Source organism: Mustela erminea, chromosome 20 (genome assembly GCF_009829155.1).
Source record: "Mustela erminea isolate mMusErm1 chromosome 20, mMusErm1.Pri, whole genome shotgun sequence".
In the NCBI taxonomy this organism is placed as follows: domain Eukaryota; kingdom Metazoa; phylum Chordata; class Mammalia; order Carnivora; family Mustelidae; genus Mustela; species Mustela erminea.
In genome coordinates this window covers 26,723,508-26,750,478 of record NC_045633.1, presented here as the reverse complement: position 1 = coordinate 26,750,478, position 26,971 = coordinate 26,723,508, and the positions used below count along the sequence as shown (strand labels likewise).

The following is a 26,971-nucleotide window of genomic DNA, read 5'->3' as shown; positions in this document are numbered from 1 at the left end:
CTGAAGTTTCGTGCTGGAGATCCCATCAGGAGGGAAGGAGACCCTCACATCTAACAGATGTTTGTGTTTGGGGAATCTGTGTGTGCGCCATGACCTCTGCTTGATGGACATACTCTCACACCATCCACACATACCTGGGTCTTAGACACTGGCGCAGGACACATTTGGTTGATGACAGCATTATTTTAGCACCAACCGTGTGGATTGGGTTTCCATGTTTCACCTTCAGCTTCTTGAATGATGCTTGAAATAGTCCGTTTCTTCGCAATAGGACTTCAGATCTTACTGAGTTCTGGACTTTGGATTTAATGAATGAATCCATCCAAGGATATTAATAATGATGGCTCCCATTTATTGAGCACCTGCTATATTCCAGGCACGGGCTTTAGAATTATGTTCCATCATCACTAAAATTCCACCAGCTGTGAGCATTATGCCTATTTTATAGATAAACTATTTATAGATTATTTATAGACTCCATTTTATAAAAGTTAAACTGAGACCAGGGGTAGTTGGAGGAGCAGGGCGGGTGTTGGAATTCATGTGTTTGGTCAAGTGTGAATAGCCCCAAGTGTCCAACGAAACAGAGTAACGGGGCTCTTCCTTAGCTTTAGTTCTTTTTTGTTCAGCCTCTTTCCAGTCCCCCCCACCCTGCCGTGGAGACACAGCCAGGCCAGAGTACCCAGGAACTTCCCACCAACCGGAGGGGACATCCGACCCACATCCCAGTCTCTAAGTGAGCAACCCCCGCCCCGCCTTGTCCTTCCCGCTCGGAGTCTGCTCCCTTGCTCTCCAGGATTCAGGGGTTGTGGCGAAGGGCAGAGGGAGAGGCAAGGGTTAACAGGTCCACAGGTTCTGTTTAATGTGGGATGGTCTTTTCCTGCTCTGCTCCTGCTCTGCGGTCTCCAGGCTGGCTTCTGTGGTGACTTCATTAGCAGCAAGCTGCTAATTAAATTTCATATTTATGGTCAGAAAATAAAATCATTGGACCTTTTGGAAACAGGATTTTATGAGTTTTGGCTCTGGCAGCTGAGTCAGCAGTCAAGGGCCTGCAGTGTTTAGAACTACGGTTTCAAGGCGGAGATAAATAAAACAAATAACACAAAGGGGAGAGGTTGAATCCTGCGTCCTTGGGCGGGCCCAAACGAACGCATTCTGGGGCCGTAGCAGGACAGACCTGGGCCTCCGGGATGCGGCTGATGCCCCAAAGCGCCACTCCACGTTGGGCGTGTTTTGTGTCTGGGTCCCCTGCCCCCCACACCACGCAAGGCTGTTATTACAGAGCCGGATGTTTTGCGTTGTTGTTGGGGTGTTTTTTTTTTTCTCCTTTCTTGCCATAGTAGGGAAATCATTCTTCACCTACAGCTCAGACTTGAACCTCCTTGGGTGTGCGTGCAGGAAGCTGCCGGAAGCCACTTCCTCTCACGTGTCACTTAGCTCCTGCCACCTCCCCTGGAGGGGCTCTGGGCACCTCTTCTCAGCGGCTGCCCGTGACGATACAGCTCCCTCTGCCCTTCCATGCGGGCACACTCCAACCCCTGTGCTGCGCCCCTGATGAGCCCAGTGGGCATCTCCCCATTGAGTCCAGGAAAGAATTCTACCAACCCCGTGCTGGTCTCTCTGGTGGGGATTGTCTTAGACTCCCAGGGACAGAAGGACATGAAGGCACCTGGCCCTACCCTGCAACGTGGTTGGACCCCCTTTCCCCTACCCTCATCCTGGCTCTGGCGGGTTTATCTCTCCTTAGAAAGATCCGCTTTCTGTGCAGGACAAAGAAAAATGGGGCATGAAGGAAAGTCCAGGGTGCAGAGGTAGAGAAGACCGGAATCGGTCCCTGTGCCTCCCCCACCACCCCGTGGGGTCTGGGCCCTGGTGTCCGGACCCTCTTCTGCAGCATGAGGGTAAAGCGACCTATCCCACAGGGCAGGCATGGAGAAGGCCACCTGCGGGAACGCCCGCGGAGGGCCCTGCAGACACCAGGCCCAGCGTTTGTGGGTAGCATTCATTCAGCAAGGGCTCCCTTCCACCCGTCAGTACTCACGTTCGCTAACGGGGGATTCACGGTGCAGGGGTCTGAAATGGCACCAAAGACCACTCCTGGGTCTGAAATCCCATTACCTTGCGCTCTGACCAACTAGGACGGAGGCTTCGCCGTGGTGCTTCCTTCCCATCGATTTGCTGGCGAGTCCGGGAGTCGTCACTCAGTTGACAGTGTCCTGGTGATGTTCACAGCACAGCAGGTAGAGGGAGGCCCTACTCCTTTGGGACACACACAGGAGCCTTCTATCCCAGGCAGAGCCAGCCCTAAACCCTCCCCAGAATTCATGTGAGGAAGCCCTAAGCCCCTGTGGGGTGGTATTTGGAGGTGGGGCCTTTGGGAGGTAATTAGGGTTAGATGCGGTCATGAGGGTGGGGGCCTTGTGATGGGGTTGGGGTCTTACAGGCAGTGGAAGAGGTAGGGGAGCTCTCTCTTCATGAGCTCACACCAAGGAAAGGCCAGGTGAGGACAGCATGGGAAGGTGGCCATCCGTGAACCAGGAAGAGGTCTCACCAGACACAGAACCCACCAGCACCTTGACCTTGGACTGCCCAGGCTGAAGAACTGTGAGAGCTGAGTCCCTCTTGTTTAAGCCCCCCAAGTCTGAGGGGTGTTGCTGTAGCAGCAGAAGCTGACGAAGACATCGTGTGGCCTCAGGCCAATCCTACGACTCCCCCGAGGCTTGGCTTTGGGTGGTAATGTCAGCTGCTACACAGGACTGCTGGCCCGTGGCAGGATTTGCAGTTAAGCAGGACTTCCCTTCTGTGGCATTAGAGTAGGGCTTGGCTTTCAGAATTGGAGGACGAGAACTGGGAAGAAGATGGACCCAGCTATTCTTCGGAAGGTCCTGCCCTGCCCAGAGAGGGGGACGTGCTCACCTCCCTCCTCCTTTCCGCTCACCCAGCAGTGATGCCATCAGCACCTTGAACATGGGAGCATGACCAGGAGATGCTGCAAACCCCTTTCTGTCCTCAGGAGGGAGGCTGGGTCATCCCTGATGGGAGATCAGCTGTGTCCAGCCCTGAGTGCTGACCAGATGTAGGCACTGAGCTCGTGTTCTCCAAACTTCACCTTTTCATCCTCACACCCCCAGTGACACTGGCATGGTCATTGTCCCCATGTGACAGTGGAGACACCGAGGGCTCAGAGGGTGCCTTGCAGACCCAGCCCACCCGCCGTGCCCAGAGGCTGACCAGAGTGAGCTCTGTGCATGAGCTCCCTGACCGTTGGCTTCTGTGTGTGACCGCTCACCAGCTCAGGCTGGAGGGCAGGACCCCACGGCCACCTTGGAAAACGGGCGGTTTCTTACGGAGCTGATGGTACCCCGACGCCATGACCCAGCAATTCTAATCCCAGGTATTTATTCCAAAGAAATGACAACACATGTCCATATGAAGATCTGTGCGAGAATGTCCCCAAAAAGAGAGCTTGGGACACCACCCAAATGTCCACTGAGAGGCGAACAGATAAGCTGTGAGACGCACAAGCCCGTGACCATGCCACAAACGCATGCCCCTCGACATGCTGAGCACAGCAAGCCAGGTCCTAAACAGTGCGTTGCACGCTTTTCCGTCTTTCGGTGACAGACATCCCAGGACTGGTGACCCCGGAGGGTGGGAACACGGGATGGAAAGGTCTGTGAAGGAACTTTCAAGGGTGTTGGCCACGTGCCACTTCTTAACTGGTCATAAGGGGGTCTTCTTTTTCAGAACCCACTGCACTGGGTACTTACAATGCGTGGGGCTTCCTGATCTCACCACAGTATTTTAGGAAAGCGGAGAGGGTCCAGAAAGTTCTGTGGCGATCCACATAGGCTGGGACACAGGAGGGAAGCTGAAGCAGTGTGGGGCTCCGCCGTGTGGGGCCGGGGCGCCTGGGCGGGGACGCTCATCCAGGTGTGGAGGCGGGGCGGGGAGCTTCTAGGAAGGGGGCGGGACGGCCTTGCTGGGTCACCGGCGTGTGCGAGCGTCACCTGGACCCATCCACCCACGGCTTCCGTTGCCCCCATTTCCCCGAGAGGACATGGCCCTGTGTTCCCCCAGGGGAATGGGGTGATCAGAGCCTCCCCACCCCGCTGGGCAGCCCGCAGGGTAAGAAGGCAGAGACACGGGTGGTCAGAGAGGCAGAGGGGAGCCGGGTCCGTCGCCTACCGTGGACGTCTGGATGGGATGTCTGGAGGAGAAAAGAGTAGGATAGGCTGTTTGGCTCTGGGCAGCTTGATATGAGACTTGCGGAATCATCTTCCCTGGAATGTTCTAGGCCAGCCAGGAGTCCTCCTTGGTGCAGGTCACAGGCAGGAGGTTGCGGTGTCCCTGGTGAGGTCTGGGACGGCGGCAGGGGCCAGCAGGAGGGGAGAGCACAAGTGATGCCAGACTTCTGGCCCCTCCTCCCTCCACTCCGGCACCCCCATCCCCTCTGCGCCCCAGCGGCAGACGCGGCCCCACCTGCCAGAGAGAGCAGCGTCCCCTCCGCGTCTCCCAGCCTCCCCCTCGGTGGAAAGTCACCCACAGACTCTGCTCAGAACAAAAATAAAAAGGGAAGTATGGCAGCCCCCCAGCCCCCACCTCTGGCCCTGCTAAAATTAGAGGCGGCCTCCGAGGGGGTGTTGTGTGGGCTTCCGGGGAGGCCGCTGGCTCCCTGCAGCATCAGCACTTTCTGGGGGCCCTGTAGGCCACGCACCGGAGGAGAGGGAGTTGGAGGGGACCACACAGAGTCCCCCCCTAGGCAGACCCAGGACCGAGCTAGTTTGCAAGCACGTAAGTATATTTTCTGACTGGCCGGTCCTTTTGCTTGGAACCATGTGGGTGCAGAGCTGGGGAAGCTGCGTCCTTGTCAGGGAGGGCTTCTGCAGCAGAGTGGGGGCTGCTGGGTGACCCCCCCCATCCCCTACCTCCTCCCTCTTGCTCTCGTCCACAGCGTGTGTCTCACAGCTTCACGCATATTCCTGTCCATTTCTGAACTTCTTAAACAACACGGTGTGGCTCCCGGCCCCCCGGTGCTGGGGCGACTCTTTGATGCTGTCATGTCGACGGCACAGAGCGTGGAACGGAGCTCAGAGAAGGGCCCTCGATAAATGCCTGGTCGATTTGGACCAGAACACTCCCATTATTGTGTGCTGGGTTTTGTTGTTCTTTTTTTTTTTTAAAAACTTTCTTCTGACGGGGCGGGGGCCGAGGGCAGAGGTGTGGGCGTGAGTGCACAGAGAGGTACCCAGGCTCCCCACTGGAGGGGTCGGCAGCCAGAAGCCCCACAGTCTTGCCTTCCCGGGATCCCCGCCCTCCCCAGGAGCTCCTAGCAGCCTCTTCTGAGCTTTAGTAAGATAACATGTGCAAAGAAAGAACCTGTTGCCGAGGGTCCATCAGCACGTGCCCGTAGCCAACACAGAGGGAGAGAGAGAGAGAAGCTGGAGCCTGAGCCCGGCGAGAGAACTTTGATCCAGAACCCAGGGCAGAAAAGCACAGCGGGGCATGAATGACTTTTCTGGGAGGCAGAAGGACCAGGGCCCAAGGGGAAGTCCTCCCACCCCTTGCCCCCGCCCCACCAGCATCTCCCCAGGGCCTCAGAGAAGGTTCCTCATTTCCTACTAAAAGGCTTCAAGAATCCCTTAGGTCCTGCTGGGCTGAAACTTTTGTAGTCCTTGGGCTCTTGTGTTTATCAGACAGTCGTACCTTGAGGGGATCAAACTGACATCACGGGTTAGAAAGCAGGCAGGGAGGTCTAGGAGGCATCCTTGAAAACGAGAGACAGTATAAGCGCAGGGGTGTCTCCAAGTCTCGCAGCGGGTGCCACTCCTCCATGGAGAAGTCTCCTGGCCTGGGGACAAAGGCCCGCTTGGCCAGTGACAATCGCAGAGAGCGCCAGGCAGCTGGCCTTCAAGCCTGGCTTTGCAGACGGACTTGTTCCCAGCTCCCCACACAGGCCCAGAGAGGGTCACAAAATCAGCTGGTTCCCTTGTCCCCAGCAATCCACACTCACTCTTAACAGCCCTCGAGTCCGTCCTGATTTCCCGTGTCTGGGTGCAGTTTTGACAGACGCCTTATTTAATTAATTATAGGTGATCAAGTCATTTGACACAAGCCCCCCCCCCCAAAAAAAGGTTTTCTGATTGCATCTGATTTATGGGCTTTCGCTTTCATGGACAGAAGCTAGTGATGATCTCTGAGTGTGGAGATCCCCAGATTCCTGCCCCTGTTGCTCTCGGAGGCTGGGCACATGTTTCCACCCCACTGTGTAGGAAGCATAGAGAACATCAGAAAAACACGGGTGGTGTTTGCCAGCACCCAGGAGGGGAGAAAGTGAAAAGAGACACCCACCAGCCTCCAGCCCCAACAGATTCATTTAAAGACACTCTTACATAATAGATCGTTAAGAAGGAGAGACGCACACAAGACAGAACTCTCCTTACAAGGAAAAGCCGGACAGATGCTTTGCAAAATCCTCGTCCCATCTACCCCCTTATCCCGCACAAAGGAGTGGAAAATGTGAGTTTTCCTCCGTTTCTTTTACGTTTCAAGCTGCCTGGTGGCTTTAACACAGGTGAGCTGGCCTACGGGAAATTGCTTAAGTTCATGTGCCGGTCGCCGCCGGTCGCTCCCAGGAGGAGGGACATGACGGTTCCACGGACACTTCCACCGAAGCAGCCCTTCCTGGCCGGACCCCACTTTCCCATTCCCGCCCCCCACCCCCGGCCGGAGCCCACCCCCGCTCGCGTCCGTCCCATCCCTGGGCCATGCACCTGTGGGTTATTTAACCCGCTGTGGGGGCTAAAAACCATGAGTTCCTCTTCCCTTTCCGCCGCCCTCGTCCTCTCTACAAACCCGCACGCACCCCGGCTGCTTCTGCTGCCTCGGCCTCCCTTGGGCCTTGTCCTGCATTTCCTGCAGGCAGCGTCCCTCCAGCAGACGTCACTCCTGATTCCCAGGGGTGCCTGGAGGAGGGGGGTGCGTGCGGGCCTCGTAGGCTTGACTCGGTCCCTCAACCACCCTCAGGTCCCCCCCACCCCGCCACCAGGCCTCTTACTTCTTCATCAGAGTTGATAGTACCTTCCCAGCAAGGACCTGGCACCTCATGTGTGCTCCAGAAACTGTAGCTGTTTTTATTTATTTGATCTGATTTGAAGGGTGGAGGTGAAGTTCACCTAACCTCCACACCCCTTTTTATTTTGTTTTTAAAGACCTTATTTACTTGAGAGAGAGAGAGACCCCAGAGGGAGAAGGAGAAGCAGGCTCTCTGCTACGCGGCGAATCCCACACAGGGCTCGATCCCAGGACCCCAGGATCATGATCTGAGCAGAAGGCAGACACTTAACTGACTGAGACACTCAGGTGCACCCCCGTTTGAAAGTGAACTATTCAGTGGCATTCCGCACTCTCCCCGTGTTGCACAATCACACCCTCCACCTAGCTTCGAAGCATTTTCCAGCACCCCCAGAATAAAACCCCTTCTCTGCTAGCAGTCACCCCTCCATCTCCGCCAGTCCCCATCCCCTGGTCGCCTGTCGTCCACCTCGTTCCTGTGTCTGTGGATTTCCCTCTCCTGGACATGGCACATAAACGGGATCACACAAAACGTGGTTCTTTCGGGTGTGGTTCTTTTCCCTCTGTGTGAGGCTTTCAAGGTTTGCCCGTGGTATAGTGCAGATCAGCACCATGTTCCGTTTCGTGGCTGAATCGTATCCCACTGTGCGTATAAATGTCTTCATTTCTGGAGTCAGTGGCTTGGAGGGCTCAGGGCAGTGAGGACCAGGAAGGGAGGTAGAAGCAGCGGGGGGACCCCTGCTCGCTGCCACGATGTTGCAGACACCAGAAGCCGCCTGCAGGCCTGTGAGGCTCTCTACCCGCCGCCCTTGCCCACCCCGAGGCCTGTGCAGCTGGAACCCTGAGCAGCCCTCGTCCGCGGGCATGTTGGGGACAGGAACGTCTCTGGCCTTCCTTCCTGAGCTACGGTTAGCTGTGCCCCAGAGCACATTATCACAATTAATTACTGCCAGCCCTTGATTATCTGAGGTGATAGGGGGCCAGAAAACAGGGCTAATTGAAATGTGGGGCTACAGGGGCTGTGGAAAGGAGGGGCCCTGATGCATGGGGGAGCTGTTTATTTTGCAGTTAATTATAAGTAAAGGGACCCTTTCTGGGTCCTTTCCTGCTTCTCTCTCCCTCCCAAAAGCCGGATGTTTCATTGGAGGCACAAACTTATTTTGCTCCCAACATAGTGGTTCCTCAATTAATACATTGTAGCTGACTTACTGCCCCCCCCCCTTGCCATCTCTGGGCAGACCCTCCCAGCACAGGAAATCTGACTGGTTTGAATTTCACCTCTGTGCTGGCGGAATCTGGCACAGACACGCTCATGGTTACAATAATCTGTTACAATAATCTGGGGAAGGAAACAAGAGTGCTGGAGGTAGGCGCGGAACGTATTCTCCCCAACATGTCTGCAATAAGTGGTGACGTTTCGAGACGTGCAGAAAGAGGGGAATGGAACAAATCAGTCTTCTGGAACCCCCACAAACTGGGTCATTGGTCCCAGAAGGCTCCAGAGGCCGTGGTTTGTCCCGGAGTCCTTTGTGAGCGAGCAACTGTGCTGAGCGGCGAGACACCACTCTCATTTTGCCACCCAGTTGAAACTAACAACCACGGACGCGTCCCGCAGCTTTCCATCACCAGAGTCATGATTGTCCCTTTTCTCCTGGGAAGCGTGAGCCCGGTCTAGCGTAATCCTAGATTAGGTGACTGACGCCCCCCGCGGGACACGCTGAATATGCAGAGGGTGGTTTTTCCAGCCCTTCTGCACCGTAGCCATCTTTTCTGACACTCTGCCCACCTCCACTCCCGCCGTCTGTTGTGGGTTTTGTCAACGCTCCATTCTTTCCCCTCCTCTGATACTGCATGAGTGCCCACTGCATGTCAGACACCCACAGTTTCGTCCAGAAACGTGTCCCCTGAAGGTCAGCTAGTGACCTCCCACAGGACCAAAAGAGGCCCTCAGCGTTCTCCAGAAAGTGCTGGCTGGTACGGGGTTAGCAATTTTCCAAGAAGGAGGCTTCCACACCGAACGGATTTGCAGCATGCCAGTGGCTAGCACGGGCTGTCCACGGTGACGCAGACGGCCCTGCAGACTCGGGCCATGCCCCAGGGAAGGAGTATCCTGCAAAAAGTGACTGATATCGTGTTCTTCCCGACAGAACGTGAGGCCAGCTGGCTTTGCCGCAGCTCTCACCCAGTCGGGGTGGGTTGTGACAAGATAGCTCTGTCCCTGCGGGTCAGAAATTGGACAGAGTGTGGATTCTAGACTTCTGATCCGTGACTGATTGAGAGGCCGAGAGAGATCGACGCTGAGATCCAAATTGCAGACACAGCAAAGCAAGCCGGTGCCAAAGAAGGGCGTGTGAGCCAGTCCACAGGCTGTCGTGAAGACCCACACCACGTCTGCAGACACAAAGGTCTTCCCCCGCCACAGGGAGGAAGCTAAAACGAGGAAAAGAGAGAGCGCACTTATGCATTGGAAATCAATCCCTTTATAAATATTAAACGCCCATCTGTGCAAGCTCCTGTCTGGACCGCAGCGTGGACCAGGGAAGAAAAGAGAGAGATCCCTTCCCGGAGGCCATAAGCAGCACAGTGGACATAAGGAGATGCCAACAGCACTGAGCGGGTAAGATGCAAACAGGCGGCCCCGACAAAACGGTTGAAGACAGATCTTCGGCGTTTTTGTCTAAGTTCTGTTTGGCATGATTACACGTGACATCCGGCAGAGACCCTGTTTCTAGCCAGAGTTTGCCATTGGCTTCCAAAGGGCCAGATTAAGTGATATTGATTAAGTGCCTACCGTGTGCACAGCAGCAATCCTAAGATGTTAGCGCTGCTTGTCCAATTCTACAGACCGAGAAATGGTGGTAGTGACTGGGGGAGGGGCTCATAGAGGTTAAGCAACATGCCTAAGACCGCACAGCAGCAAACAGCAGAGCTGGAACTCACACCCAGGATCCCCACTTCAAGATTAGATGCCTTCTGGGGCTCCTGGGTGGCTCAGTGGGTTAAGCCTCTGCCTTCGGCTCAGGTTATGATCTCAGGGTCCTGGGATCAATCGCCGCGTCAGGCTCTCTGCTCAGCGGGGAGCCTGCTTCCTCCTCTCTCTCTGCCTGCCTCTCTGCCTGCCTGTGATCTATCAAATAAATAAATAAATACAATCTTTAAAAAAAGAAAAAAGGATTAGATGCTTTCCAGTAGGACACACAGTGTTAGTTCCTTATGCAAAGATTTTTTTTTTTTTTGACTAGACTTTCAGTTTATTCAGAGTAGAATTCCTTGATCCTTTATGTGCAGACCCCATCTTCTCCAGGAAGGGGGGGATGTCACCTGACATCGACAAGCACAGTGCACTTTGACCTCTCAAGGACAGGCTCTACATCCTCCTTGCAAATGCAATCCCAGCGCCCCAGCTCTGTAGGCGTACCCCAAAGACGTCTACAGAGACCGCGCATCTAGCAAAGGCCCTCCCTCTGGCTCTTCTGCTGCTGTTGCCTGCAGACCTGTCCAGGGGACTGATGTCGGAGAAAGTACAGCTCTGACCTCAAGCCTCGAACACCGCAGGGTAAAAATAAGAAAGTCTGAGGTCCACATACCATGCTGCTTCCTGCCTCAGTGGTCCCACCAGCCCCAGAGGCCTTTCGAGAAGACGTCTGTGGGAGCCCCTGCAGCCGCGCAAAGCAGGAGCCTCAGGCCTCTGAGGGGCTGCCCTCCCGCAGCAGAGGCGGCCCCACTGGTTTCACTTGTTGCGGTCCACTCAGACTGTGGCAGAAGCATCGGAAAAAGCCGGAGGCAGGGACACCCTGCCCCCAAAGCCACCTCTCTCTTCCCGCAGGAGGAAACCTGAACTCTGCATGCTTCTAGATACCAGCCCGCTCCCTGATTGAAGTCATCAGCAGAGTCCTCCTAGTCAAACGTGTGGAAACGTGCTCAGAAGAGTCACTGAGTTAGCCATCCTCGTGATATTTCACAGAAGGCACAGCCCCATGAAAATACAAATGCATTTTTGGCTGTTGACCGCATGGCTTCGGAGTCTGTGTTCTGTGCGCCTTTGAAAGGCAGAAGAGAGAGAGCCCAGATCACCTTGTTGCCGGGGGCCTCAAAGCATGCTCGTGAGGCTGCAGACCAGCCCTGGGCCCCGGAGATAAGTCCATCAGAACGGCAGTGTGGCCCGCGTGGCCTGCTGCTCGTTCCCCTGGGCGATCACCGCATTGTACCTCAGAACTGCATTCTCCAAGCAGAGGCTCACCTGCCACCCCGGGCTTCCTTCTTCCTCTTTCTCCCCAGCCCTGCTCCCTCCCTACCTCTTCCGGGGAACCTGCAGGCTTCCTTACCATCACCCCCAGGACCCTGCCGGCTCTGCCATTCTGACCTGGGCTCGCACTCCCCCTGGGGTTGCAGAACCAACCAGGCGACATCAGGAGGAGGTAAACGGGGGGGTGGGGGGGAAGATTTAAGATCCAGGTGTGGCTTGCACAGAACCCTCCAGCCTCGTTCCTGGCCGCTGTCGGCGTGGGGCTCTTACTTGATGACGCTGGTGACCTTTTCTGTGAAACGCAAGGGCCCAACCTTTTCACTCAGAAGACTCTCACCGCACGCACTCACCCGCCAGCTCCGGGGGCAGGACTCCATCCGTGCAGGATCCGGTCTAGGGCTGTGCCTGCCCCACGTCTGATTCCTTCCCTTCCCACCTGGCTCCCCATTCCCCAAATCAAAAAGGAACTCGTGGTTTCCTTCCGCTTCTCCCGGACTGGAATCACATCTCCTTATGATTCATGCACCGAAATGCACTCTGTGTCCCGTTTCTGCGCGGTAGAAACCCCAGGCATGCGGGCCGGACTCTGGAAGGAGCCCCGTTTGTTCACTCATCAGGCAGATGTGCGCAGAGCTCACCACAGGCCGGCGGTGTGTGCCTGACACTCCCCGTGAGCATCACACAAGCCCTCTCAAGGAATCACAGCGGGTGTGCAAGTGGGTGATGGCGAACCCGGGTGGCGAGCACAAGAATGTGGGTCTGTTCCACAGCAGGGACTTGGGTTCCACTGGGAGAGGTCGGAGCAGGGCAGCACCCTGGGCTGACCATATCGCCAGCCGTCATGCAGGGCGTCTTGGCTAACCGACGACTGAACACAGTTCTGAGACAATGGAATGTTCTTATCATAATACCTTAGACCATTAGAGCTGTTACTTTAGCAAATGTTAGCGCGACTGCAAGCCAGGTCTCAGCCTGAAGCCTTCAGAGGGGCCCGCGGACGCTCCGAGTTTCTCCCAAACCAGAGAACAAAACGGCAGCTGAACAGTGAAGACTGGCCACCCGGATAAAGCAGAGGGTCTGTCTTTGAAAGCACAGAGGGCTCTGGGGCTGGACTTGGCTGGTGGGTGCCATGATGTCACTGTGCCCGTGGCAAAGGCCATCTGCTGACCAGGCTTCCGAGAGAACGGCATTTCAGGATCACCGAGGCCAGGGCTCTCCTTGGCCAGCCCCAGAGCAAGACCACGCTTCCCAGATTTGGCCAAGTGGCCCAGCTCCCGGCTCAGCGCCGCGGAGCACTGTGTGCTGGGCTCCAGAATCCAGGTGCTTCTGAAGAGCCAATGCAATGAATTGATATGCATTTCAGAACAATTTAAACCTGTTTTTCCTGGAAGTGCTTTGTTTCAAAAGCTGCTGTGCAGCGCTGATGGGAAAACGGGAGCTGGAGGGGGGCAGTATCCTTCGCTAATGCAAGAGGTGTGTGCCCTTCCCATGTTCTTTGCCACGGTGCGTGTCAGAAGCTGCAGGAGAAGGTGGGGTGTGTGGCAGGCCTGGGGATGGGGAAAGGGTGGTGTTCGCTGTGCCTTCGGTCTCTGGCTTCAGTCAATGCCTCGTGCTCCCCACCAACCCCGAACCCTGATATCTACTGATGCCTCCCTTCTTCCTTCCTAAAAGATACAAGGTCGACACAGTTTTATTCACAGAAACCATGGGCCCTTTGCCCGGATTACCTGAAAGTAGATGAATGAAGTCCCTAGAGGAGCTCCAGGTGCGATTACGGGTGGCCTGGTCCCCGAGGAGATGGTCAGGGGAGGTTGGCGGTGCTCTGGGATGACGGCGAGGAGCTTGGCTGTCATGTGAGCTGGGGCTGGTAGGAACCTGGGGGACGGTGGGCTTCTGTGGAAGAACAAGAGCTGAATGAGAGAACAGAGAGATTCCAGTGGGTGTGGTGGAGGCTGGAGACACGACTCGAGGCTGAAAAGGCTGAAAAGCGTGGCTCAGGGTTTGAGGCAGGATCTGTTCGTCACATGTCCGGGACTGTGCCTTATCTCCTCACGGGCCGCCGACCCCTTGGAGGGCACTCTGCTCATGGGCGAGCGGTCCTTGGTCCTTACTGATCTCTTGCTTACTCTGGTTTTGGATCTAGAAAAAAAGGAATCAGCACAAACGGAAGAAGTGGTCACTCCGATTGTGGGCCTCAGAAGTCTGTTGCTAGGGTTCATAGGACTTTCTTAGGAGGCTTGAATCGCCTTTGTTTGAAACAAAATCAGTTTTGTGCATAGTAGGGATTTTATTCTTCTCATGAACCAAGAATTCGGAGGTTAAGCTTGGACCCAAAGTGCCTGTGGCATCCTACTGTAAAATCTTCCACAGCCATACTTAGAGTGTGACCTTTGTCTTCATGCTCACAAGATAGCTGCTGTGCAGCTGAACATTGCATCCACATTCCAGGTAGGAAGACGGGAACAAATCAAAGACTCTTCTGCCCTGATTCTGCCCCACCCCTCTACAGAGCCCTTTAAACATCTGCAGAAACTTCTGCTTCCATCTCATTGGCCAAAACGGTGTCCCATCTAGCTGCCAGAGAGGCTGTAAGCATAGTTGTTCAAGGCTTCCCACAAAATTGGGACTGTGCTGAGAGAGAATGGATGTTAGGTAGGCAGCGGGTGGGGTCTGCCACTCCACTGCAAATTTAAAACGATAATTGCTGCTTTCAAAATATGTATCAGGGAAGCTCTGTTGATTGCTGTACAGGCGTTAATTGATGAGGAATACTATCTTCTCAATATTTCTGTTGAATGAGCTGAAAGAGATAAGTTAGAAAGTTACCTGGGATCCCAGGGAAGAGTCCTGTAGGGGGGATGTTTCTTCCTGTTTCTCTACATGTCCTTTTTATAGGAGTGGGGGCTGCAGGTGGCAAGGGCCACGGCGGGGGGTCATTTTGGTCCTTTTCTATAAAGCTTCATTTCCAGGGCTGTGAACATGTAGACGGCTGGACCAGCTCCTTGGTCCTTTCTAACAAGCCGTAGACCATCCTTTTAAATAATCTTTTTCCTTTTTTTCTTTTTTCTTTCTTTTTTTTTTTTTTTTTTTTGCCAGAAATCCTTTCAATTAAATGGAGGTTTCTTTGGAAAAATGAAACCCTCCATCTCAAGTCTCTCACTCCAATCATCCCTGCAAATCAGTTAAGCCAAGATACATCTATTTGACTGACTGCTGACCCCCTTCTAGTTCCAGAGCTTTTGCTCCGGGGCAGCTCTTAGGAGAGAGGAGGTATCTGTCCCACAAACGGCTCTTTTCCAAAGGGCTGGCACTCCCTGGATTTGAAATAGTAATAGCCTCTTGTTTATCTTATTCAGGATGTAATTTTTTTTAAGATTTTTATTTACTTACTTGACAGACAGAGATTACAGGTAGGCAGAGAGGCAGGCAGAGAGAGAGAGGGGGAAGCAGGCTCCCCACTGAGCAGAGAGCCTGATGTGGGGCTCGATCCCAGGATCCTGAGATCATGACCTGAGCTGAAGGCAGAGGCTTAACCCACTGAGCACCCGTAGGACGTGATTTTTATTTATTAGCCAGTATATACTGAACAGCTCCTAAGAGTAAGTTGTCATGCTAAGTTCTATAGGAGATGAGACAGGTCGCTGAGCCTCCGAGTCTCTCTTCTATAAAATGGTGACAGTGGTACATGTCTTCTAGTGTATTGTAGGAAAAGAGATAATCCACATGGAACATTTAGCACAGCGTCTACCTAGAGCTACACCATGGACATTTTCGTAGACAGCTATTAGAGGATGTGCTCCCACTGAATGAGGGAATAAAGCCATAAAGAGAAAGATAGAGAGCCCAGGGAGCCAGGAATCAATTGCTGGATAACATTGATGCTAATTAGCATAGATGCATATGAAGCATAGATGTTCTGCTTAATAAATGTTAGTTGTGACCACCGCTAGTTTAATTAACATCAGATGAGTCGGAATCAATGAGGGGTAAGTTGGAATCCTTGTTCGGCCGCTTAGTGGCAGGTGGGATCTCACCCCATTATTTAACTCTCTGATCCTACCTCGTTCTCACAGAGTGAGAATAATAAACTCTAGAATAATAAAACCTACCTTAACGGAGCTCCCGGGAAGCGAGGCGACGTCTATGAAACACACAGGCAGCACTTCCGGTATACAGACAGGGGCGCTGTCCGACCAACGCTGCGAAAGGTAGACTGTGTTAAGTGCACAGAGAATGGAGATAACTCTTTGATTCTTTATACTTAAATGTATCGTCCCTGTTTCCAGCTACTGACATATGTTAATTTTTGCTCATTTATTTGCCAGGATAAGATAAGTCATGCAGAGTCGCGGTGTGAAGTAGGCTTGTAATAAAAACATCTGTTCTCAGTCCTGATCCCCAGAGGCAAGCACTTCTGACTCTTCATTGTTGTTTGCTTCTGTTACTTACCTCATTTCTAAGTAACGGGTTTGTATGGCTATTTACAGATATAGCCTCTTCAAGGCGTTCTTTGTTGACATACTCTTAGGTAGAGGAGCATTTAGCCCTCTTCTGAGTTACCCCACTCCACGCCTCTCCCCTTCCTGCATTCTCTCCATGCATTTAGATCACAGTTTTATGTGTTACATTATTATCACTTAGGTAAACATTGTTTATGTTGGGGGCAAGTTGGATGCTGTGATGATGTCTTTCCTTACCTTTTTGTTTTCTCCTGGAGTTAATACTGCCTTTTATTTTTTTCATTTGTTGAGGGCTTGTTATTGTTTTGTTTTGTTTTTTAATGTGCCTTCCTTCACTATTTTTCCATCTGACTCACAGTCCTGTCATTTACCTGACAATATTATTTCCTAAATTGCGAAATACATCAGAGGACCATTCCGTTTTCCCCCTGGCCACCTCCTGCTAGTGGGCCCTCCGTGATCCTGCCACAATCTTGGCTAGCTCCTTCTTGCCACCTCTCTCTCATCCTGGAACTTTCCTTGCGGCTTTGTCCAGTTTTTCTGTTTTCTGAGCTCCACACCTTCCTCTTTACTGCTTTTTTCCCTTCATTTTACTGGAACATATCCTCTAGTAGCTTCCTAAGGAATGGTACGCGGGAAATAAATGTTTAGAGTCGGGAAGCCTTGTTGGCTCAGTTGGTTAAGCTTCTGTCTTAGACTCAGGTCATGATCCCAGGGTCCAGGGATGGAGTCCCAGGCTCTAGGCTTCTCTCTTTGCCTGCCACTCCCCCTGCCTGTTCATTCTCTCTCTCTCTTTCTCTCTGACAAATAAACCAAATCCTTAAAATAAATAAATAAGTATTTAGAGTCTTTTGTCTTTAGGAAAATGGTATCATTCTATTTTCCTGCCTATAGTTTGGAGGGGGGAAGTTTAATAGAACTCCAGGTTAAAAAATATTTTCCATCGAAAATGTGAAGGCGTCACTTCATTGTCTCCTAGCTTCCAGTATGGCTGTCGAAATGTCTGATGCCAAACTTACTCCTAGTCCTTTGCCTATGACCTGATGTGTCCTCTCTGGAAGCTTTTAGGGTCTTCTCTTATTTCCTGATGACCTGAGATTTCACAAAGAGGTTCTGAGAAGGTTCTTTTTCCACTGATGGCAATGAGCACCCAAAGGGCCATTTAAATCTGAAGACTCGTGGTCTTGCATCGGGAAACTCCTCTAATATTAATTCTCTGATAATTTCATCCCTAACTTTACATTCTAGCCCCAAAAGCTAGACAAGAAAGGAAACTACCTCTTTGCAGGATTTCTATTAATTGGATATTAGACCTAAATTAACCTCATTTCCCCCACCATTTCTTATCTTTCTTCCATTTAACTTTTTATTAACTTCTTTGGAAGATTTCCTCAAATTTGTCTTCCAAACATTCTATTGATAAATTTCTGGTATTTTATTTTAATTGCCAAGAACTCCCTCTCATTCTTTGTTCCTTTTTCATAGCATCCTACTATTGTTTATAAAATAATAAGATGCAATATCTTATTTAATTTCAGTGGATATTAACCATCAGGTTGTGGGGTTCTCGTTTTGGGGGGTTTTGTTTTTAATTTTCTCTTAATCTGCATCGTCTGCTTCGTGCAAGTTCTTTGTAGCAACTTGTTGCTTTTGGTTTCTTCCTTTCACATGAAGACTCTCCTCCAACATCAAGTGATCCTTGGCTCTGTTTATCCTTAAGTAGGAGTTGACAAAAACAGTGTGTACAAGTTCTGCTTGTCGATTTAACAGCCTCACCGTAGGGTGAATGGGCACAGACTGCGTTTGAATAACACAATAATAACTCACTAAGCAGTCGACTTCCAGAAGCAATCGTTCTTTTTAACCCTGAGCCTATAGCTGCCCTCTTAGAATGCATTTGGAGTTCTCTGTTAAGTTTGCATGTAAAAGTGCTATTTCAGGGAATGTACCTACATATCCTTTCTGGATCCCAGCCCTTCTAAAAGCAAACTTGTCTCTTTTAAAAGGTGATTCTAGGGGCTGTGTGTGGTAAGTCAGAGAAACTTGGGTCCAAATCCTGACCTCCGTGCTAATTATATGACCTTGAACCTCTCCCAGGTTTGATTTGCTTGGTTATAAAACGGGGATGATGGTAGCAATAATAATACGAATAATACTGCCTATCTTGGAGAGTTTTTGAGGTTGCTTAGTTGTGTTTAGCAACGGCCTGGCACATAGTAAATAATCTATAAGCCTCAGGGATGGTGTTTCAACCACTTGAATGTTACACCAATAAGCTAATCTCTCAAGAAACACGTCCTGTATGTTTTTCCGACCTTGTGACCAAGTTCTTGAGGGTGTCGTCCAAACTCTAACAGCAGAAATAGAAAGTTCAGCCTCATTACTGGTTGTCCTGTGTCTCAGTTTTTCCAACCAGCGTTGACATGTTGGGTAGCTGTACAACCCTATGGAAATCCGGTTTTCCTTTCTTATAACTAAAATCTTTCTTACAATTAATTCTGTAAAAGCCTTTTCTTCTGATTATGAAAAAAAATGCATGTCCTCCTGCTTGTAAATGCAAATGCAAGGAAAGTATAATTTCCCTTTGCCTTTGCTTATCGGCCTGCTGGTCTCTGCTGGGGCCTCTCGCTCTGCAGATCCCCTGCTCCCCTGGCCCTCGCCTGCAGAGCCAGGCAGTGGTGGCCCCGTTCCCAGCCGCAGAGCAGGGAGGCCACGAGGCAACGAAGGAGATGGTGTCCTCCAGAGAAGCATGTCACTGCCACCTCCCCAGGGCAGAGGGCCTGTGACAGCTCACTCTGATCTAAGTGGACGCCCGACAAGAGAAGTTTCCATCAGCCCTGGGAGATCTGGTGTCACCTGTGATTAATCGTCAAAGCTGAAACCAAACAAGCTCCTGATTAAACAGTGATGTCCCAGGGTCCCTGTCATTGCCGAATAAGAGCGGTTGGTCATGAACAGCTGCTTAAAGTCCCCACCACCGGGATCCCAGCTGCCGTCGGGACAGGTGTCAGGTCCCACCTCACCTTCTCAGGGGTTGTGCCTCACCTTTCCGCCTCCCTGGCTTTCCTTTCCCGGGCTCCCGGGGTGGCCAAGCTGGGCACGGACGACGGCGTCGTCAGTCACCATAAGGAACACCACCTTGGGGAAATTACGGTGCATGCCATGGTGTGTTCCTGCCCAAAGCCATGGCGTGCTGGGGGCTGAAGACGTAATTCACAGGGAAGGGAAGTCTTCTGGGCTCAGGACTGTGGTTTGCCACTTTTGACCTTGTGAATTTGTGGGTGATCAGAACGTCTCCACTCTGCAAACACTCCTGCCAAGGACTTTGTAAAGACCTTCCAACCTGGCCAAGACTAACCTCAGAGCTACCACTGCCCTTCTTCCCAGTCCCAGAGGGCTCAGGACCTGTGGCCCCTGGCCTTCCAGGCTGGCCCTGGGCTGTGACAAAAACCCGTCTCCCCAGCAGCTCCTGGCCATGGTCCGCTGCGTCACTGCTACCAGGAGAGATGGGCACCCCAGGATTTTCTGGCCTTTTCTTCCAAAGCAGGGCATCACTCTGATGCTTGTGTGGTTCGTTTTCTCTCTCTCTCTCTCTCTCCAATCTCCGCCCTTGTGCCAAGTCAGATTATCTCTCCTTTTATAGATTCTGGCCATCGCAGCTCTAGATCCCGAGGAAGACTGGCTCGGGGAGGGCCAGGCGCCAGCCTGGAGGCTCAGAAGTCGGACCTCCATATCGGGACGGCAGCTGCTGTCTACTGAGCACCAACTGTATGCCAGGTACTTGGCTTGTGTTACCTTCTGTATTGGAAAACAAAACAAAACAAAACAAAACCTCTGAGTGAGGCTTATCTAAGACTTGACAGGGGCGCAGTGGGGGAGGTCCTAGGCAGAGAGAGGGGTATGAGCAGGTTTGGTGAAGAGCCTGGGACACAGTCAAGAGGAGAGTCCGAGAGCCAGCAGGAGCAAAGCTGAGCAAAATGATCCTTTCCATAGAACCTGCCCCAGGACCCTTGAACTTGCTTTTCCTGCTGTTTGTAAAAAGGCCCATGGGATCTAGGCTCTGACTCAGAATTGAACACCAGACCCCACGACCCCCAGTGAGGACTGTGGGGACCGTGACATAGAGCAGGCAGGACCACCCAGCACTGTAGGCCATCAGGGCCTCAGCGTCTGAGGGCACGATTCTGGGCAAACTCTTTCCAAGGAAACTGCCCAGAATCAGATACCAGTTGCCGGTGGATCCATCTCCGAAGACCAGACAGAGTCATGCTGGGTCACGGCCGAGTGTATGGGGAGGAAATGATCTGAAATTGTGTCCAAAATGGTTTTTTCTTCGAGGTTAGATACACTATCAGTAGTTTTTACCCATGAAATACTTCATGTAGTTTTGTGTGTGTGTGTGTGTGTGTGTGTGTGTGTGTGTGTGTGTGTCTGTGTCTGTGTGTGAGACAATAATACAGGGGACACTATGTCCCCAGCTGAGTGTCACCCCAGGCCCCAGAATCACTGGTGTCTCCCAGGGACAAGGACACGGTGCTGCCCCCTGCACGGGAGCCACCTTTCTGGTTTTTATCTGTTCCTTGCTCCTCAGTATGGTTTCACTGTATATCCTTAACACCACAGCTCAGTGGTCCTTTTTAGAGACATGAACAGTGTCACATTGTGGGGGCTCCCATGACCCGCTGCTGTTCCCGCGGCACACCCCGAGGCTTCTCAGTGAGGACGGGGGCAGGCGGCTGCTTCTTGCTTGGCCATTCCAGTGCGCAGCATCACTGAAAGCACGCGGTGCTTGGCTCTAGTCATGTCCTGCTTCGTTTTTATTTTCCTTTTTCCCAGCAGAGGCCATGGAAAGGGCACCCCAGTCCCTGGAGGAGGCATTTCTGTTGCACTGGCTATGCCTGGCACTGCCTTCTTGGCCCGTGAAGAGAGGTCAGAAATGCTTCTCTGCTCCACACAGACCTGCATGTCTCCCTGGCTTGAAATTTAACTAATTTCTGGGCACAGGCCTTGACCCCCAGTAACCAGCGTCAGCCTGTGTGAGTACCTGGTTCTCAGCTCACTGTCCTTAGCTAGTCTTTGTATCAGATAGATATGTTCACCAGGCAGGAGGGTTTGGGGTGGCTGTAATAGTTGATCAAATTTAAAATGGCTCAGGGAAAAGGGCATTTATTATCTTGCCTGTGAAGGAGTCCAGTGGCAGTGGGGGGGAACATCTGGTATTAGTGAATTCAATGCCCAGGAGGGGACATCAGGGACCCAGGTTCTCTTCATCTTTCTGCTCTGCCATCTTGAGGGTGTTAGTTTTTGTCCTCAGGTGAGTCCTCAGGTCACAGAATGGCTGCACAACTCCAAGCATCACACACACCTCCACCTGCTAACATCCCAAAACTGGAGGACAGTGTTCCTTCCTGTGTCCCTGTCAAAGATCAAGGAAAAGCACCCAAGTGCTCCCACAGCAGGCTTTCCCACAGGTTGTGTGTGTTATAAAGCACTCTACGTGCCTTTTCTGAAGCCACTGGTAGGGACTGCACAAGACCTTGCTCCTCCCAGCTCAGAAGATGCCCAGCCTCCCTGAAGCCCCGGGCTACTCAGTTCCTGAGAACCCTGAGGATTCTGTATGCAGGAGGAGTTGGGTGGTGACAAGGACAGACACAGCAGTGGCTGCCACATGCTCCATAAATGGGTTGAATCGAGTGCTTAGGATTTAGATAGAGTCTTTGAGAATAGTCTAGGAAAGTACATTTTGCTTCTTGGGTAGAAATGGCCATACTAACCCAGCGTCAGGGAGGAGTGGCTGCCGTGGGCATGTTCATGTCGCCTAAAACCACAGGCTCACCACGGGACCCCGGTGGCCATCCTCTGTGTCAGCGAGAGGGCTGGCGGGGGTCAGGACTTGTGTCTTGGGAGGCAGGGCTGTCTGTGTACCATTCCGCGCCCAAATCAGTTGTTACTCATGACAGCAAACAGGTGACAGCAAACAGTCCTTCAAGTTGTATGAAGCAAACACCCACCTGCATAGCTCAGATCGGTGTGGAGACTCGGAGATCCCACAGCAAGCACCAGGCAGCACACGTAGCCAAGGCTTATGGGGCCAGGACTAGAGAGAGACGGCTCCTGCCTCTTCTTCAGGACCCACCTGGCTTCTCATTGAGGCTTTGCTCAGCAGACCGGCTTCTTCTGCCTTCCTCCACCTTTTCTGGTTCCAGTCTCCCCTGTCTGTGCTGCGGCTTCTCTGCGACCCAGCTCTGATGACCCCAATGCTGCGTCTAGCTCGATTGCCCACAGCACACTCACTGTCCCGCTGTCTCTTCGGCCTCACCTGAAACCCCCAGCCTGTGGACCAGTCCTTCGTGAGGCAGGTCAGGGGACCAGCCAGAGGGTTTCCTTGGTGCAAACAAGCCGCTGGGCCTGTGGTCTTCCCTGAAGATGCGTGTTGGGGGGAAAGATTGGATATTGGCTTGACTATTGTGCCGTACTTGGCTTCTCCCTTCATTCATTTGTCTTTTTTTTTCCTTCTAAACCGTACAAGTCGTGCACTGCCTTATGCTTGTTGTAAATACTAAAACAGTGTCATGTCCACGTCCGCCTTGGTCACTAGCCTCTGAACTTATTCCTCTTCTCAGATGTGACCATTGCGTCCAGTTTTCTGGAACCTTTCCCTGCCCTTTCTCTCTCCCTTCCTTCCTCTCTCTCTGCACACACGCTTGACTCGTCTTGCTTAGCGGTGTGTTACGTTTGTGGTTTCACGCTGCGCTGTGACATCTTCTTCCCGACCCCCAAATAACGTGTCATTTTCCACACACCAGCCAATTCTCCCGGCACCGGCTAGGGGTGCCACAACTCGACTCAATCCCAACACTACTCTCCAGAGTCACCAAAGACCCCCACAGGCCTGCCCCCACTTCCGATGCCAGCTTCAATTCCCAGGGGTCACCCATACTCTCCCCAAGCAGCCACAAATCTGGGGTTCCCACAACCCCTTGTCAGGTTCAGTAATTTGCCAAAATGACTCATATACCCCAAGAAGACATGATACTAATTACAGCTTAAGGGATGCAAATGAGCAGCTGGAGGGTGGAATCTAGAAGGGTCTGGAGTGTGGGAGCCTCTGTCCCCATGGAGTTGAGGTAAGCCACCCGTTCAGCGGAAACATGTATTCCCCTGCCCAGTAGCTCCTTGAAGCCCACTGCTGAAGGATTTTTATCAAGGTTTCTTTACATAGCCATGATTGATTAGATCATTCATTCTTGATGACTGAACTCAATTTCCAGCTTCTCTCTCCTCCCCAGAGGTAGGGGTGTGGGGCTGAATGTCATAACCCTCTAACTACTTGGTCTTTCCGGCATCCACCCTGCCACCCCCCCCCCACAAAGCTATCTCCAAGCCCTTAAGCCGAGTGTCATCTCATTACCATACAAAAGACACTCATCATTCAAGATTCCAAGAGTCCTAAGAGCTCTGTGTCAGGAACTAGGACCAAGACCAAAAAAAAATTTTTTTTGATAGTATATTTCATACATGTATTCTGAAATTTGACTTTTTTTAAAAGTCATGATGTGTTGTGATGTGTTTACACCACCACATTCCCTTCCAAGGTTACTCCCTAGTACAAAAGGATTGTGGAGTAAGGGACTGGCCAGCTGACCGGCATCTCGCTTGCTTCCGGCATCTCGCTTGCTTCCGTGGGTTCCTGCTGCAAATAGCGCCTAGCGTCCATGCAAAACACTGGGGGAAATTAAATATTCATCAGTAGAGACATGGGTAAATAAATTATGGTATATTCTTGCAATGGAATAATACATAAAACAGTCAAATTGAACAATTAACTGAATAGTCGCAGACTTTAATGCCTACTTTTAATAATGGATGGAACCACTAGCCAGAAGATCAACAAGGAGACAGAGGACTTGAATGACCCTATAAACGAACTAAATCTAGCAGACGTCCTTAGCACACTCCTCCCACCGGCAGCAAGACACACTCTTCTTAAGCACACATCTGGAACATTCTCCAAGCTTGGTGGTATGCGGGTCCGTATAGCTAGCTTCAGCAGCTTAAAAGGATTGAAATAATAGGGAACACGTTTTCCAGCCACAATGGTATTAAATTAGAAACAAATAACACCGAAATTTGGGGAATTCACCAATATGGGGGAAGCTGAACACCATACTTCTACATCACCAGTGAGTCAAAGAAGGAATCAGGAAAGAAATTAGGAAACTTACTTCAAGATGAATGAAGGTGAAGATTGCAGCCTACCGAAATGGGTGCAGCTGAAGCAGTGCTTGGAGGGAAATTTATAGCTCTAATGTTTTCACTTAGAAAGATCTTAATAACCTAGTGTTTCACCTTATGCAACTAGAAAAAGAAGAGCACATTAAACCCAAAGGAAGCAGACAGAAGGAGATAATAGAGATTAGTACAGAATTCAGTGAGTTGGAGAATAGAAAGGCAATGGAAATCAGTGAAACCGAAAATTCTTTGTTGTTTTTAATTTTTTAAAGAATGTTTGACATGTAATGCTACATTCGTTTCAGATAAAGTTGGTTCTTTGAAATAACAGCAAAATTGATAAACCTTTACTAGAGTGACTAAGGAAAAAAGAGAGAAGTCTACGCACCCTTCTCTCCTCTTGTTCCTCCCCCTTCCCTCTTCTCTCTCCCTCCCCACCTCCTTCCTCCTCCTCTCCCTTCCCCTCCCCCTCCTTTCTCTCTCCCTCTCCCCTTCTTCCCTTCGATGTCCCCTTCTCTCTCTCCACTCCTCTCTTCCCCTTCCCTCCGCTCCCCGCTCTGAGGTTAATGAGACTTACAGGAAATTAAGAAGAGAGAAACCATGGTTTGAAAGTATGATGGCTGGGGCAGTAAGAAGTTAAAATAGGTATTCATTTTGTTTCCCATAATTAAGGCAAGGTATCCCTTGGTAGAGTTTCAAGGGCACCCTAGATCCAGAAGAACGTGATTCTGATTAGTATAATCAGAAATAAAATAGAGGACATTACTAGAAAGCTTCTGTAAATGAAAGTGTTATAAAGGAATAATATGAATAATTGTCTCCTAATGGACAAATTCTTAGAAAGATACAAACTACTGAAACTGACTCAAGAAAAACAGGAAATCTGAGCAAACATATAACAAGTAAAGAATTAGTGACCAAAAATATATCCACAAAGAAATGCCCAGGCCCAGATGTCTTCCCTGGTAGCTTCTGCCAAACAAAAGAGAAAATTCTTCACAGACTCTTCCAAAGGGTAGAAAAGAAATGAATATTTCCCAACTAATTCTGTGAGGCCAATATGACTCCAATAACAAAACCACTCCAAGACATTCACAAGTGAGAAAACTACTGACCAATATCTCTTATGAATATAGATGCAGAAGTCCTCAAAAGTACGCCACCAAATTGAATCCAGTAGTATATAAGAATAATTACATACCATGACAAAGTGGGATTTATATCAAGAATGCATGGTTTTTCTAATACCTGAAAATCAAGTAATATAATATGTCACTTTAACAGAATCAAAACTAAAAATCACATGGTCATCTACTTGATTAATTTCATGACAAAATTACTCAACAGACCAGGAATGTAAGGGATCTCCCCCAACCTGCTATCTAAACACACACACACACACAACTAACCAACTAGCATCACACTTAATGACAAAAAAAAAAAAAAAAAAAAAAAAGTGGACACTTTCCCCCTGTGATCGAGAACAAGAAAAGACGTTCTTGCCAATCCTATTCAATGTTGTGCTGGAAGTTCTAGCCAGGGCAGTTAGGCAAGAAAAAGAAATAAAAGCTGTCCAGATTGAAAAGACAGAATTAAACTATCTAACTGCAGGTGACACTATTTTGCATAGAGAAGATCACAAGAAACCTGCCAACAAACAATTAGAACTAAGAAATTCTTTTGGTAAGGATGCAGAATGAGAGATCAATAGAGAAAAATCAGTTGTCTATCTATACACTAGCAGTGAACATTCCACAAATGAAATTAAGAAAACGGTACATATTTACGATGTCATCAAAAAGAATAAAATACCTAGGAACGCATTAAGCAAAAGAGGTACAAGACTTATACACTGAAGGGGCACCTGGGTGGCTCAGTGGGTTAAAGCCTCTGCCTTTGGCTCAGGTCATGATCTCAGGGTCCTGGGATCGAGTCCCCACATCGGGCTCTCTGCTCAGCAGGGAGCCTGCTTCCCCTCCACCCCCTCTCGGGCCTCTCTGCCTACTTGTGATCCCTCTCTCCCTCTGTCAAATAAATAAATAAAATCTTAAAAAAAAAAAAAAAAGACACTGAAAACCATAAAACATTGCTGGAAGAAAGTAAAGACCTAAAAAAAAAGAAAAAGAAAAAGACTTGTACACTGAAAACTATAAAACATTGCTGGAAGAAAGTAAAGACCTAAAAAAAAAGAAAAAGAAAAAGACTTGTACACTGAAAACTATAAAACATTGCTGGAAGAAAGTAAAGACCCAAACAAATGAAAAGATACCCCGTATTCATGGACCTCCAAATCTGTCTACACAGCCAGTGGGTTCAGTATTGAAATCCCCGCTTCCTTCTTCTGCAGATATTGACAAACTGATCCTTAAAACCTATGGAATTGCTGTAACTAACCAAAACAATGTTAAAAAGAAGGAAAAAGTTCAGAGGACTCATGCATGTTTCCCAATTTCAAACCTTACTACACATCTACGGTAATGAAGACAGTACAGTGCTGGTGTAAATACAGACCTATAGACCCATGCAATAGAATCGAGAGTCCAGAAGCAAACACAGTGAGTTGATTTTTGATGAAGATGCCAAGGCCAATCCATGGGGAAAGAATAATCTTTTCAACAAATTTTGCTGGGACAACTAAATACCTGCATGTGAAAGAACCAGTTGAACAGGGGCGCCTGGGTGGCTCAGTGGGTTAAGCCGCTGCCTTCGGCTCAGGTCATGATCTCGGGGTCCTGAGATTGAGTCCCGCATCGGGCTCTCTGCTCAGCAGGGAGCCTGCTTCCTCCTCTCTCTCTCTGCCTGCCTCTCTACCTACTTGTGATTTCTCTCTGTCAAATAAATAAATAAAATCTTTAAAAAAAAAAAAAAAAGAACCAGTTGAACCTCAACCTCACCCCATATGCAAATATGAATTCAAAATGCATCATGGGCCTTAAATGTAAGTGCTAAAAGGATAAAA

General features: G+C 50.5%; 1 protein-coding gene and 1 long non-coding RNA gene across 8 annotated transcripts in view; one reads left to right on the top strand and one right to left on the bottom strand.

The window, feature by feature from the left end:
* Positions 1–26,971, top strand: part of CARD11 (caspase recruitment domain family member 11) — a 112,032-nt gene that overhangs the window by 51,735 nt on the left and 33,326 nt on the right. The window contains exons 1-2 of one of the 4 annotated variants that reach the window (XM_032327467.1): positions 4,705–4,794; positions 19,424–19,557. The exons of 2 other annotated variants lie outside the window; for them this stretch is intronic. In XM_032327467.1, the coding sequence (XP_032183358.1) occupies positions 19,551–19,557 (7 nt within the window). In that variant the 5' untranslated portion in view covers positions 4,705–4,794; positions 19,424–19,550. Of the gene's footprint in view, positions 1–4,704; positions 4,795–19,423; positions 19,558–26,971 lie in introns of those variants that run through there. One more of the 4 variants, XM_032327466.1, reaches the window with a different exon arrangement.
* On the bottom strand, positions 326–4,564 carry LOC116580774. 4 transcript variants are annotated; one of them, XR_004281780.1, is made up of 3 exons: positions 4,483–4,564; positions 3,290–4,360; positions 326–3,066 (listed from the first exon to the last, which is right to left on the bottom strand). It is a non-coding gene; the product is annotated as an uncharacterized LOC116580774 (long non-coding RNA). The 4 variants fall into 4 exon arrangements; XR_004281781.1 differs by having other exon boundaries at positions 327–3,066; positions 3,290–3,437; positions 4,189–4,560; XR_004281783.1 differs by having other exon boundaries at positions 328–2,847; positions 2,939–3,066; positions 3,290–4,552.